Here is a 14,689-nt window from a genome sequence, read left to right as displayed (position 1 = left end):
GTGTAGATGGTTCACATTTAGTAAATGAGGGACATTTCTTGGCTGTATGGCCCTGTTCAGCACAAAGTTGATAGGTGACAGCCGATTTGCCCCTTTTGTCACGCTTGGTATAGCGTTTGTCACCATTAGAGGATTTTCCCTGGTGCCGTTTGTTGCTGGACTCGGGCTGGTTGCTGCGACGTTGAGTGGAATTCGCAGTAGCAACCGAAGTAGCAGTAGCAGAATCTATGCGCTTGATGTAGCTTTCATGACCAACCAATAAATCATGAAGTTCCTCAAAATTGAGAGGGTTTTCTTGAGCTCGAATGGGCGCCACGATTTCCTTGAAGTCTGACCCGAGTCCATTCAGGACATAGAGAGTGATATCATCTGCAGAAAGAGGTGCATCAATCACTGCGAGTTCGTCTGCAAGTACTTTCACAGATAGAAGAAAGTCACTGACAGATCGGGTGCCATGTTGGATCAGTGTGAGATCCTCCTGAAGCTGCATAACACGAGTTCGAGACCTGTTGACATAAAAGCATCGAAGTCGTTCCCATGCTGAATACGATGTCTCCACAAATGCAATGAGAGGCATCACCACCTTAGAAACTGAGGTAAAAATGGCATGAAGCAAGAGTTGATCTTGCCCGTACCACAGCAAATAGGCAGCAGATGGGGGCAAAGTAGGGTCACCGTGAGATGGACATCGAAGTGTGCCAGCAATGAACCCTATAAGATCATATCCTATAAGAAGAGTGACTAACTGAGCCTTCCAAGAAGGATAGTTGGTACGTAGGGGTGAGCTTCAAGGGTAGTTGGGTGCCATCATTGACAGAAACTAGTTGTTGTTGTTCTTTCGATGAAGTGGGTGGAGTAGTAACCACGGGAACACTAGAGCTAGTGGAAGCCATAGGATCAAGGTTGGAGCAGTCTCGTTAGAGAAGAAAAAGCTCAGATACCATAAAGAATATGAGCGATGGATGAGGGAATGAATTGATTTTCATTCATGTGATCGTTGCCATATATGTACAGAGTGCAACGGCAAAGTAGAAAAACTAAGCAAGGAAAAGCTAGAGACAAGGATATCTACAAATTACTATATTCTATCAATAGAACATATCTATACGAAGATAATGCCAAAAATCTCGCATGTTGACCAGCTGTGATGATGTTCTAGAATCTATCATGATCTCTTCTTACTGGGATCCTTATCTCTAATACATGGCACCTCGTGGACAAGGTGCTTTAAAGGGGTGAGCAATATAATAGGTCTGATGGTTTTGAATGGTTAATAGGTTGGCATGTGTGGCTTGGTTAGTAAGGCAGGCCTTTTATTAGTCGTAGGGCCGTCAATTTAGCTAAGTTGTTGGAAGTTATTTATAAGCCTGTTAAAGCTTGTAAATAGTATTGAATCCTTGTAAGACTTCATTTTGAAGATTGACAATGAAATATAAGTTTGGAGGTTTTGGCTTTCTCAATTTACATCCTTGAGTCCTGGTCTTGATTTTCCATTCCATTTCTTCATTCTTTTCTTTGTCTTCTTTCATTTTCCATTAACCCAAAAATAGCACCCCGAGTGACCTTATGAATACGTTCAATGATAACGAAAAGGAACTGACCCTAGGAATGCATTGAAAGGTTTTAGAAAGTTTTATTGGTCTTATGACTGATGTGCAATGGGGTGCGTAATGGAGCTAAAGAGGCGGTCGCAGCCATTTTTTATGGTTCGAAGGGAATGGCTCACTTGAGTGCACCAAGTTTTAGGAGTGATATCCATATCCTAGACGGGGTGCAACACGGGAATGGAACCGGGTCCTTTTTCTTGAAACTTATATTTTATATAATCTGGTACCATACGATTGGCCATATTAAGTGGCTTGGCTAATTTTTAAAGAACTAGTAGTCTATACTACTTAAGTGCAATTTGAGGCAGATTAAGGCTACGTTTGGGTAGTGGAGTGATCTGATATTCAATATTTTATTATTATTTTTTATCTACTTTTTACTATTTTTTATTACTATTCACTATTATTTAATATTTCATAATTATTTTTTTATAACTTTTTCATTATAATTCACAGATCATCTGAGATCACCTTACTACCAAACGAAGCCTAAGTGGGCTGCTCTTGAGGAAGTAGTATCCAAATTGATAGCCAACATATCACAAGCAACTACACTTGTCTCTCTTTCCTCTTCAACAACTGCTATATGCTAAATGTGGTAGTATCAACCGAAGTTAAGTTCACTTCTATTCTCAACTGAACAAGTCATTGAATTTTAGGAGGAAATGGTTAGCAAGGGGACTAAACCTGATTACATTACATTTGTTTCTGTTGTATCAGTCTATGGCCATGCTTGCTGGTCATGTTGAAGAAGGATTGTTTGATTTGCTTAATTATATTCCCTGAATGAGGTCCATGGCATGAATCCCGGGCCTGAACACTGTCTTGCATGGTTTACTTACTTGCTTGGTTAGGTCGGTGAATTGGATGAAGCTAAGAGGTTTATAGAGTCAATGCCAATCCAACCTGACTCGTCAGTTAAAGGAGCTTTGCTCGGTGATTGTAGGAATTATGCCAATCATATATGGGTTCCTATTATTTGTTGAAGTCCCTGAACCTTCAGCACTCAACGCCCAACACCCAGCGTCCAACGCTCAACTGTCCATTGAATGCAAATAAATGCAATCGCCTATAAATTGAGGCACTCGGCGAGAGTCTCAAATCACACCCAAGAAGAAGAGAAAAGAGAGAGAGCCCGGAGAGTTCTGAGAGAAAAGAAGAGAGTTGAGTTGAGTGGAGTGTGATCCTCATTCTCTATAATATTTTTTTGTGTATCATTATTAATTAGTGAATCTCTTTTCTGTGGATGTAGGCAGTTACCGAATCACATTAAATTCTTGGTGACACTGAGTACGTAAAGCGTGCTCTTTTATTACCGCTTTTATTCATTCTGCTGTGTTGATTTCCCCAACATTATTGGACCTGGGTTCTTATCATATGGTATGCACAAAAAGAGTTCTATGTGCTTTTAACATATTTTTATGAATCCATCAATTATTATTTTAGAACTAGTGTTGGCTGTTGTTTAGCAAAGGATGCAGAACGTAGGAAGTCTCATGTTATGGAATTCTATGAATTTGGAAGGCAAATGACGTGTTATGAAAAGCCTTTAAAATTCTACCTTGCGGTAAAATAAAAGCACATATTTGCAGCCTTGCTGGCATATTCATTTTGAATCATGAATAAAAGCACATATGCATTCAAAACAAGTGGCAATAGTAAATCTTGATTCTCCATTAGTAACTCCTGATTTGATGCTCTTCGATTTGTCTCCAACCCACCCCAACATCATGTGATCAAGTTGCATCGAGAATTTAATAATTTACTTTAGCCCATCTGTTACTTCATCCATTCCATAACTCGTATCATCTCTTTTAACTGTACTGTAATATACGCAATCTCTGTGGTACCGAGTGACAGAAATAGTAGTATCTTTACGAGTCATGTTATATATTAGGATACAGCCTGTGCATATAGCCTGTTAATAGAAGTACTGCAAGAAACATAAACCTTTCTATTGAAGAAAAGAATTACTGTTTTAACATGGAAATTTTCCACAATAAAATCATGGCAGCAACAGACCAGAGATTCTGAACATCCCTTATGTTCCCATTGGGAAGCAGTTCCGGAGAAATCCACTCACAGCCCCTCATTTATCTTTGCTGCTCATATAATGTTCAGGTGACGTGCTACCTTCCATGAACTTGTTAAAATTTCTGGACAGTTGTCCTGGCAGGTTGTCGCATGAGTAGAGTTATTTTAATCCTGAATACAGAACATCATGGGCAGTCAAATATAACAAAAACAGGTGGTCCCTTCTGAAATCTGATCAAATGATATGTTGTTATCATATCTTAAATACAATGGTTGCCTCTATGTGTCTACTCTCAGCTGCATGCTCTCCAGCTTAGTGATCTGAACATGTTCCCTATGCACGCAGAAATAAGACTAGGGGGAAGAAAACTTTAAATGATGAAAATAGACATTTTCACAAAATGGAGTAAGTAGAACAATTCTAATGCTTGTCTTATTATTTTAACTTAAAAGGAAAATAATAGCCATACCTTCATATTATTTGTTTGTGGATGTACATGAATGATGCAGAAGTTGCATTTTTACATGGGTGAATCTGCAACTAATTGTTCATAAATTCTAGATATGGGTTGGTGGCACCTACAGACAAGAAAAAAGATTAAAAAAAAAAAAAAAAAAAAACAGCTGGTTGTTGTTTTTAGCACCCTGGCTCTGTGCTGCTTCTCTTCTTACCGGCGATTTTAAGAATTAAGATTCAGTCATAAAAATATCTGTGCGTGCTAGATGGATGTAGTGGTCATGTGCAGATTGCAGGAAGCAGAGACACGAGCCTGCAAACACAGTTGGCACCAAGAGAGAGAGAGACAGAGAAAGCATAATTCATGTTTGGGTCCAATTTATAAGGCTCTGCAGCCAAGAAGGGATTATTTAATAGGATGTCCGTCGCAGCTCTGTTATGTATGGAGGGTCACTTTGATTAATTTACATTATCCTCTGTTCTTCCCACGTCTCTGTATCAAAATTTCCTCCTGGGTGAAACCATATCACATTCTCCTCTGCTCATAATAATGGTACATGCAGCATATGAGAAAGAGAGAAATGCTAAAATGAATTGGGGGCCCACATGCATGTTTCCAAATCCCTTACTGGGCCAGTAAGGGTCCACGTGGACATTGCCCATTCCCTGATCTTGGAACGGTGAGGTCCACAGGAAATCCTAATCCCAACTTTAATAAAAATTTGGACAAATGAGGATTTAGCTTCTCAATCCTACTATGTGGGAGTCATGATAACGTACTTGATCCAAATCTAAACCCATTAACCCTAATATTGAATTATCTCCCATTAAATTAATGACTTTCCTACTTTTTCCTATTGCCGTATACTATAGTGGGCTCAAAATCTATCCCAAGCAATACAAAGTCAGTGATTTGGCTTTTGAAAGACCCTAGGGTCTTCGTTTATAAGAAATTACATCCATGGAAAAAGACACTTAAGATCTTGGTATAGGATATTAGCATGTTCAACTTCCAAGATAATGGGCAATAGATACATCTCGATCAAAGGGTGACCTAACAAGCTGATTATGAATTTATAATATGTGATGATCTTATAGATTCTACTTTGAAAGAATCACGAGTTACATGATCGATTGCAACTAATGATTAAAAAAAACCAAATTTAAATAATGGTATGAAATAGCAAGATTGAAGTACGTGGAAGCTTGTGTTTAACTAGATCCTAAATTTCTAATCATCATTTCAACTTAGACAACAGAAAAAGGGGTGATCTCATGGTTCATGGTAAAAATTCAAGTTTACATAATCAAAAGGATCATTCAATGCCAATACTACATTCCACCACCCAACTATATATATATATATATATATATATATATATATATATATATATATATATATTATTTATAAAGGGGTGGACGTTTCGAATTCAAAATTTTCATTTGAGAAGCTGAATCATATGCCATCAAACCATCAAATTCATGCCACTGCCCACCTAAATATGGCACAAACTCTCTCAAAAAATGAAGGGATGGAAGACGATTGTTTAGAGAGAGAATAAAAAAACCATTGTGGACAAGTCAATGGCTTTATTAATCCCTTAAGCCACAAATTTCAAACGTTACGTAAATAATATATATATATATATCTACTATATATAGAGAGTATAAAAAGGCGGGGGGAGACCCAGGCTCCCAATCCAACTGATGCATATAAGAACGAGGGTGATATGATAATGTTGTGTTCCACTATGAATGCATCCATTCAACGCACAACTACAAAATCCAATCCATAGCCAATTCGTTAAATAAAGATAACATATTATACAAAAAGGATAATATGTAGTATGCAAATACAGAGAACAGGGACAACCTACCACACCAATTGGGACACCTGCCCACACTTCCTCCATACCGGGTGTGAAATAAATGTTAGGCCTTATGAGTTTGGTACTCCAATCGCAATACAACACCTTCCTTAACTGTTGGATTTAAATTGGAATAATAAAAAATGTTAAGCCGAGGTCCACATAGACATGGGCCCGCACCCCATTAGAAAAAGAAACTTAACCATGATAACAAGTTAACAACCACTAACTGTGGTTAAGCTCATCTCTCTCCCTCTCTCTCTCTCCATCCTCTGCAAGTCTGCCAGCCTTTCGCCGTCTTCTACGTCAACTTGTATCCCCACCCCCCCCTTCCCCCTCTCTGAGCTTAGCCACAAACTCTTGAAGCTTGCACTTTGGGGAACATTTATTCTGATCTATGACCAAAATTTTACTTTTTTAATGCATCTGGATTAGCAAAACTTGACTAGTTCGAGGAGGATCAGATTTTCCAAAGATTTCTTGTTTCTTTCTAATGAATTATATGGATTTTTCACGGTTGAAAATTGGGTAGCGTTGTTTTAGCGGGTCTACAAGTCACACCGCTTTCCTGTGATTTTATGTGCAAAGTTAGTGGTGTTTGTTTGAGGTTTTTGATTTGATGATCTGGGTTTATTTATTTTTTGTTCCTATTTCTTGGGGTTGCTATTTAATGATTAAAAAAGCGGAAAAGATCAAAGTTTTAAACTAAAATTTTGGAGGGTTTTTGTATCAGTGGAAGCCATTAAAGAATTGGTTTGACTGATACTTGATTCTTAATTAGATTTGCAATTTTCTATATTATATACCTCCCTGACAAAGACTTTGGTATTGTGAATTATAACCGTAAAAGGAGTGCCCTTTCCTTTTCGGCCCTGTAAGTTCAACTGGGATTGTCTTATAGTGGCGTTTTGGACAGGCTTGGCTCTTAAATTCTTGTTGGGTTTCCATTTGTTTGGTTCTTTGAACTGTGCATCGAGAAGTAAAAGTAGTGAGTTGAAGCTACCAAAAATGGATGGGTGCTTGAACCTGGGGCATTTTTGAAGAACGAAGTGTGTTTCCACCTCTCCATCATGCCTTTGTCTGAGCTGTATCGAATGGCTAAAGGGAAGCTTGATTCTAATCAAGAGAAGAACACAACGTGTTCAACTGATCTATCTTTTCTGTAAGCTCAGTTTCACTTTCTTTTACTTTATTTATTTGGAATGCATTCGTTCACGCCAGCGGATTGGGTTTGGTGATCCTATTTGATCTTTGGTCATTTTTTCATTATTATTGTTCCTGTTCTTGTGGGTTATTATGATGCAGACCTGAGAATGACCTTTTTGAGCTTGTATGGGAAAATGGTCAGATTATGAAGCAAGGTCAGTCCAGCAGAGCTAGAAAGAGCCCAACTAGTAACAGCTTACCATCTTACTGTTTACCATCTCACACCGTTAAGACAAGAGATAAAGATATGGGAAATGGAAACAGTTCAAAGGTGGGGAAGTTTGGCGTCTTGGACTCTGTATTGAGTGAAATCCCAATGTCGGTGCCGTCCAGTGAAATTGATTTGAGTCAAGATGATGACATGATGCCTTGGTTGAATTATCCAATCCATGAACCTTTACAGCATGAATATTGTTCTGAGTTCTTGCCTGAATTTTCTTGTGTCACTGCAAATGAACTATCCACCGATAGTAATGTGGCATCTGAGGACAAGAGAAATAGTTGTAATATGGTCTATAGGGATTGCCATACCGATTCTGTGAATGATGGTGTGAGTTTAGGACAGGGGGATGTGTCAAAGGTTTCGCAAGTGGGAGGTGGCGAGGCCACAATATCTAGAACTAGTTTTCGTCCCATCCACTCGTTATCACAACAATGCCAAACATCACTTCCATCACTTAGATCAAAGGTTTCAGATGTCACTGGCAATAATACTAGCAACGTCATGCACCACAGTCTGTGTGGAGATTCAACACGGGTTGCATCTGCTGCAGATGGATTTCATAGCATACAGTTGCAGAAGAAAGATCCAAGGCCGCCTGGTAATAACTCCAATCTGATGAATTTCTCGCATTTCTCACGACCGGCTGCTCTTGTGAAAGCTAATCTTCAGAACATTGGCCTGATGGCTGGTTCGGGATCAAGCATGCAAAGGATAGCGAGCAAGGAAAAAGGTTCTGCTGCACCTAGTAAAAATTCTCCTGAATCAACAATTATCGATTCAAGTACTGGTTCCCGGAAAGAATCAAGTTCCCATTGCCAACCTGTCACATTCCCATCCAAGGTTGATTTAAAACCAATGGATGATAAGCCTGTTGAGGAACCGATTGCCTCTATTCAATCTGAGGCTGTTTGTCAAGAGGATGCCTCTAAGAATGATAAAACCTCCAATCAAGTCCTTGGGGAAAGTGCAACGAAAGGACTACGAGATTGTGAGAAGACTACAGAGCCTGTTGTTCCTTCTTCTTCTGTTTGCTCAGGCAATAGTGTGGAAAGAGCTTCGGACGATCCAACACATAATATGAAGAGGAAAGGTCATGATACTGAAGAGTCTGAATGCCATAGTGAAGTAAGTTAAAGTGTTGGTTTTACTTCTTTTCAGTATTTGTTGGTCTTACCTGTCTCACTTTTCTCTATTTACCAAAGAAAACACTATTGTGTCCAGGACGTTGAGCAGGAATCAGTGGGTGCAAAAAAAGCAGCTCCTGCTCGAGGTGGTACGGGTTCTAAGAGAAGCCGAGCAGCAGAAGTGCATAATCTATCAGAAAGGGTGAGCAATACCATTCAAGACTAGCATTTGCAATAAAGAATGTGGTTATTTCTTTTATGGTTCTTCACTGCCTTATTTCTGAACTATAAGTTTGTAACTGTTACTCTTTTTGGACTTCTACAAACAGAGGCGAAGAGATAGGATTAATGAGAAGATGCGTGCATTACAAGAACTCATACCAAACTGCAATAAGGTTTACATTTTCTGTTACAGTTTTGTGCAAGATTTGCTAGGTGGACATGCGTTGTTTAGACTTTGTAATTGAATCAATTACCTAAATCTAAGACCATGGCTTAGAATTTGGCCATATGGAAGTGGAATTACTTTATATTAGTGGATACCTGTGTTTATGATTCTATAGCTAAAAGCTCAAATGGGTGCAAGGTTTCAGAGTTTGATGCTAACCTAATTTAGTTGCTTGACAAATTTAGTTAATTCTGAAAGTGATGGATCTTATAGAAGATTGTAACCTTGAGCTTAACCAGCTAAAAAGCATGATATTTTCTTCATTCTCTGTTTTTCTGACTTTTGGGTTTTGGCATTATAAGGTGGATAAAGCATCAATGCTTGATGAGGCCATTGAGTATCTTAAGATGCTTCAATTTCAAGTGCAAGTAAGCACTCTTTTCTCTTTCTTGATCAAATAGTTTTTTCAGTTTTATTTTTGCAGGATTTTGATAATCCAATTGTAACATGACATTATTCACATTGTTATGCAGATTATGTCCATGGGAGCTGGTTTGTATATGCCACCTATGATGTTACCAACAGGAATGCAACAAATGAGTGCACCTCATATGGCTCATTTCTCTCCTATGGGTCTTGGAATGGGAATGGGAATGGGAATGGGAATGGGAATGGGAATGAGTTTTGGGATGGGTATGCCCGACATGAATGGTGGATCTTCTGGGTATCCTATGATTCAGGTGCCCCCATTGCAAGGAGCACATTTACCTGGCCCACCTATATCTGGACGCACTGCTTTCCATGCAATGGCAGGATCTAACCTTCCGATGTTTGGGCTTCCTAGTCAAGGAATTCCCATGTCGATGCCATGTGCACCCATAATTCCTCTGTCGGGAGGGCCTCGTATGAAATCAGCTGCAGGACCGAATGCCTGTGGGGTGGTAGGTCCTATGGAAAATGTGGATTCAGCTCTAGCTTCCACCTCAAAGGATCCAATACAGACCATTAATCCTCAAGTGCCGCACAGCGCTGGTGCCAATAGCTCAATGAATGAGACATCTAATAAGGTTTGTGCATTTTTTGTAGGAAAAGAAACGTACAATATTGTGAAAATGTGATTAAGGTAGACTCAGCATAAATTTATTGTAAATGTATCACTAAATAAAATTATGACAACAGATGTGAAGACTAAAAGGTGGAAGATTATACATTTCACTGGCAAATTTTCTCTTAAATGAGGCCAGAACTGTCATCTCTGTCTCTATGGAACGGCAAAAGCAAAAATATAAGCAAGCTACTCTCTCTCCTTTCTTTTATTGGTTGTTAAGCTGTCATATTTCTTAGTTCATGGTCTCTGAATTATTTTTGCAATATTTTCTCATTATGACTTGTCGGGGTTAACATCTATTTCCAAAGGTTTGAGAAGAAATAATGACTCGATATTTCTTGAAGTTCTATGCATGATTGTTGGCGTTCTTTGTTGGCAAGCAGAGTCTTGCAGGATGACAGTTAGACATGGGGTAGACATTTATATAGACACTACTAACCAAAAGGTTGAGAAAACTATGTAAGAAATGTGATGAAGATATTGAACCTTGGCTGGATAGCTAGACAAGGTCAGATAAATGCTGGTTGGTACTTCAAATTTTCATTTTTGTGTGAAAAACTTGGACAAGCAGCCCTCAATTGCGTGGGATGTTCTCTTCAAACAGAAAGAGTTGGGGTTTCATGAAAGAATTGTTTTGTTTGCTCATGAAGTCAAACTCTTAAATGAATGAATAAATCTATTTGTAAGTCACTTTATTGACACACCAACCACACCGTTGATATGGAAGCCTGCCACATCAACTTACATAAAAAAAGAGAAAAAAAGGTATTGGTACTTGCTCTTTTTATAAATATTATAGGCCTCACAGTAAGTGGTGTGTTATATGCCAAGTTTGTAAGTAGCATAATTAATATAAAAAGACATGTGTTAAACTTAACTAACCTTCCAAACTTCAACTCTTTATCACAAAAGGTTTCCTGCGACTGTTTAATTGAGTAGCACTCTGCCTGGTCTGCCAGAATCCCCTAATATTTTACTGATTTTTTTCCTAATGCCAGTGTCCAACTACAAATTCAGCATTTGAGTCGTCTACTTTGGTGCAAAATAATGGTCAAGCCCCAGATGTTACTGGCAATGCAGCTCTCAACTGTGAACGGAAATGACCTTGTGCCGAGTAGACCAGCTGCTTCTCAGATATTGGAAATCGGGATTACTTCAATTATTATACAAGTCGGATGTTGGTGGCTTCCAGCGGTAATGACTCGTTATCCATGGAGGCAATGATTGACAACCATACTGATGATCTTTGTGATTGAATAGAAATCTGTCTTGGCCTTTTGAGATTAAATCTTTCGTTTCATGCTTCTTCATGATCTCGGAATTTCAACTGAAGAAGCAGGGAGGCATGATACAGTCTGTATTCTTATTTCGTAGTAGTACAATTACAAAGTGCACAGGTTTTGCTACCTTGGGAAGACTCGGTATTTTTCTTGCAGTTGTACATTTGAATAGTGACATATGCAGTCTCTTCAACGTCTAAGAGTAAACTATCTCGGGAGCATGTATTCAAAACTTGGTTCAGTCCTTTCACAATAAGTATTTGAAATAAATGAAACGATTGTTATATTCCAACTATTCCTTGGCTCCCCCCCGGCGGCGCCTCTCTCTCTCACATGCAATGTAGTGTCACTGGAATAGTCTTAGTTCCTTTCTATTCCTATATTTGGGCAGTTTCTCTGTGGTTGGGTTTTGAAAGGGTTGTATATGGCTGCTGGTTTGTGCCTGGGGCTGGGAGAGCATTGGGTATCGTTAGGGGTGGGCGCGCCCCGCTGCTCTGTGTCCAATGCCCCAGCCCCACCTAGACAGCTCGGGCAAACCTGCCCGCCCATGCAGGGGCGGGGGCCCTGCCCGCACAGATAAGAGGTGCGGTGTAGGGAGTCGGGCTGGGCCAGGCTTGCCTCCCTCTGCAATTTGGGCTTACGCTTAGTTCAAAATATATATTTATATATATTCATTATCAAAACGACGACATTTTGATAACAAATATATATATATATATATAACGCCGAAACGGCATCGTTTTGGAATTAACCCCAATTATCCCTCCCGACAGTTCTTCTCCGTGGATTTTTGTTGTAGTTTTTTAGTAGTTTAGGATTTTTTGTTGTAGGATGTAGATTTATATTTTGTTGTAGATTTTGTCGTGAATTTGTGAACTTTTTTTTTTTTTTTCTTTTCTTCTCTAGTTGTGTCATAGGTGTGGTGGGCGGTGCCGCGGTGGACGGGGACAGACGGAATAGTGGTCTATCCCGCCCGTTGGTACTTGGATGGAGGGTCCTGCCCTCAATGTGTAGAGACAGATTCTGAGGGAGACAAATCTCATCTTCTGCCCATGCTAGGGTGGAGTGTAGGTAATAGCAACCCCGCCCCATGGGCTACAGGTGGCACCCCTAAGTATCACTTCTTGATCATACCATGATTCTCTAGATTATTATTTCAATCAATTTAAGTTGTTTTTAAAATTGCAATGAAATGGATCTTCGATTTAATTCTATTAATTTCTTAATTTCTCTGTTAAATTTAACTACGAATCATAAATGAAGAGTACGAATTTACAGATTTGCATCTGAACATAGCTTCTTCTTTCATTTTTTTTTATTTTTGGAAAAAAAAAAAAAAAAAAATTGCACGCTCATGATGCATGGACGATTTCTATACCTTTATGCCTACCTTAACGTCGCGGTTATACTCTTATGCCCTCCTTAACGCTACAGTCATCATATACGACTGTACTATGAAGTAGCCAGCATGTTCTTATTAGTTTTTCACGCAGAGAATTAACGAGCTTCAACGTCCAACATTTGATTGCCGAAATGTACCCGTCACAATTCCTCCAAGATTATTATTGAATGAAAATTGTTACGGCCACAATGAAATCTCACAAAAAAAATTTATAAATTAATATATTTTAATATAATATATTAGATTTATTTTATAATAAAAATAATTATATAATTTAATGTATTGCTTCACATCAATTTATAAATTTATATTTATAAAATTTTATTGTGATTAAAATATTTCTTTGGATAGGGTCTGCTCAAGGGGTAGGCAACTAAGGCCCCAACTTGATAGGTCCCCCATAAGAAAACAAATATTATGACCCTAAAAAGGAAATTATAGAAAAAATATTGATTAACATAAAAAATGGAGAAAGTTTTACCTAAAATAAAATCCTTTTTAAATGGTAAAATTTGGTTAAAAAAACCAGTAAATATAAAAGTTTTACTCAAAAAGATCTTAGTTATGTTCAAAAATTTTAAACAATCGTGAAATTGAAATAAAAGTACCAAAATGATGATATATTACTCTTGAATATTATTTTGATATTGATAATGGCCTTATTTGGTTTCAAAACTAATTATTAAAAAAGTATATATATATGGATAAGGGATAATATTCTATCTACAGAAAAATTAGATTATCTTTTAAAGTATTATATTAGTTATAGGTATTATTAATCAAAATAAGATTAATATTTGTTTTGCATCTCATAAATTTAATAAAATTTCATTATTTAATATTTAAATATTATTATTTTTAAATTAAAACTTTGTATACTTAATAGTCACTTTAAACCACAAAATAAATTCAGCCGCCACTGTTCTAGATGTCCTAGATGAATAGTCATTTTAAAATAAGGAAGACAAAAGGTGTTAGGAAAAGTCCTAGCTACAATAACTTCTAAAAGACTAACTAATTTGTTATAGACGATAGGGAGCCCAAAACCCGTTTTCTCGATTGTTTTTTTTTTTTTTCACTCGGTGATTAAGAAAATATTGTTCAATAATATTGTGATTTTTTTTTATCTTTTAAAAAATATTTAAAAGTGTTAAAAAAAATGATGTGTTAAAAGATTTTTTCACATTCTTTTTTTACCACTTTTAAATATTAAAAAAAAGAAAGAAATTCATATTATTATTAAACAATATTTTCTTAATCACTCAATCAAAAATAAAAAAATAAAAAAACTAAAACAAAAAGCCATCGAGAAAACTTAACGGGAGCCCAAAACGGGCTCCCTAGCATTTCCCCTAACTAATTTGATACTTCATATTTGTAATGTGGGGCCAAAGGCCTATGACGGATGGCATAACACCCAAGTCTCCAAAATGAAGGTTTTGGATTCAACCCCCTCTCCTAATATATAAAACAAAAAAGTTAATATTTTTAATGTGGGATTGGGATCTTTAAACCCTTATTAAATTCTTGGTGTTGCCCTATCTTGTCATGCCATGCCATGCAATGCTCTTGTTTCACATGATTAGCTGGTTAGGTGGTTCTGATCCTATATGTAATGACACAGTGAAAGCGTTTGCCACATTTGTACAATCTATATCCAATGTTAGGGATGGATTCGGTTAAGTCCGGTCGGTCTATAGGTGGATTTTGGGACTAGACTGAACCCTTTTGGTCCATGATTTTTCCACCCTAGACCAGACCAAACTCTCATATGGACCGAACCAGACCAGAACCATTTGGTCTGATCGGTCCAACCCAATGCCAAATGGGCCAATTTTTTGACACTCGGCCCAACTGGCATTGCTAGCCAAATTTCGACCCAAATCCTAACTTTAATCCCATTTTTAGCCTAAATTATTATCAACATACAAAAAATAGGAAAAAAAACTTGAAAAATATGCAATATGCCAATAACATCAAAACTCTAAATAA

The 14,689-nt window shown here is 37.7% G+C and overlaps 1 protein-coding gene across 5 annotated transcripts; it reads left to right on the top strand.

Annotated features, from left to right (window-relative positions):
* Positions 1–6,219: 6,219 nt before the first annotated feature.
* Positions 6,220–11,587, top strand: LOC121252407 (transcription factor PIF3-like). Of its 5 annotated transcripts, none has more exons than XR_005938217.1 (8): positions 6,221–7,128; positions 7,272–8,520; positions 8,617–8,721; positions 8,849–8,914; positions 9,270–9,335; positions 9,441–9,974; positions 10,399–10,523; positions 11,014–11,587. XR_005938217.1 is itself a non-coding variant. In XM_041152016.1 (7 exons), the coding sequence occupies exons 1-7, from the start codon at positions 7,037–7,039 to the stop codon at positions 11,116–11,118; spliced, it is 2,217 nt and encodes a 738-aa protein (XP_041007950.1). In that variant the 5' UTR covers positions 6,220–7,036; the 3' UTR covers positions 11,119–11,587. The 5 variants fall into 5 exon arrangements, 3 of the variants coding, with proteins under 3 accessions (XP_041007950.1, XP_041007957.1, XP_041007965.1); XR_005938219.1 differs by lacking the exon at positions 11,014–11,587 and adding an exon at positions 10,087–10,196 and having other exon boundaries at positions 6,222–7,128; positions 10,399–10,442; XM_041152016.1 differs by lacking the exon at positions 10,399–10,523 and having other exon boundaries at positions 6,220–7,128.
* The last annotated feature ends 3,102 nt before the right edge of the window (positions 11,588–14,689 follow it).

This window comes from Juglans microcarpa x Juglans regia, chromosome 1D (genome assembly GCF_004785595.1).
Source record: "Juglans microcarpa x Juglans regia isolate MS1-56 chromosome 1D, Jm3101_v1.0, whole genome shotgun sequence".
Classification (NCBI taxonomy): Eukaryota; Viridiplantae; Streptophyta; class Magnoliopsida; order Fagales; family Juglandaceae; genus Juglans; species Juglans microcarpa x Juglans regia.
Note: the sequence above shows the minus strand (reverse complement) of the source record. Positions and strands in the feature narration are given on the sequence as shown.

Excerpts from the sequence above, each read along its gene's own strand:
- LOC121252407 (XM_041152016.1), top strand. The coding sequence starts at position 7,037 with ATGCCTTTGTCTGAGCTGTATCGAATGGCTAAAGGGAAGCTTGATTCT. Across the intron at positions 8,521-8,616 it reads AGTCTGAATGCCATAGTGAA|GACGTTGAGCAGGAATCAGT; the intron begins GTAAGTTAAAGT and ends TATTGTGTCCAG. Across the intron at positions 9,336-9,440 it reads TGCTTCAATTTCAAGTGCAA|ATTATGTCCATGGGAGCTGG; the intron begins GTAAGCACTCTT and ends ATTGTTATGCAG.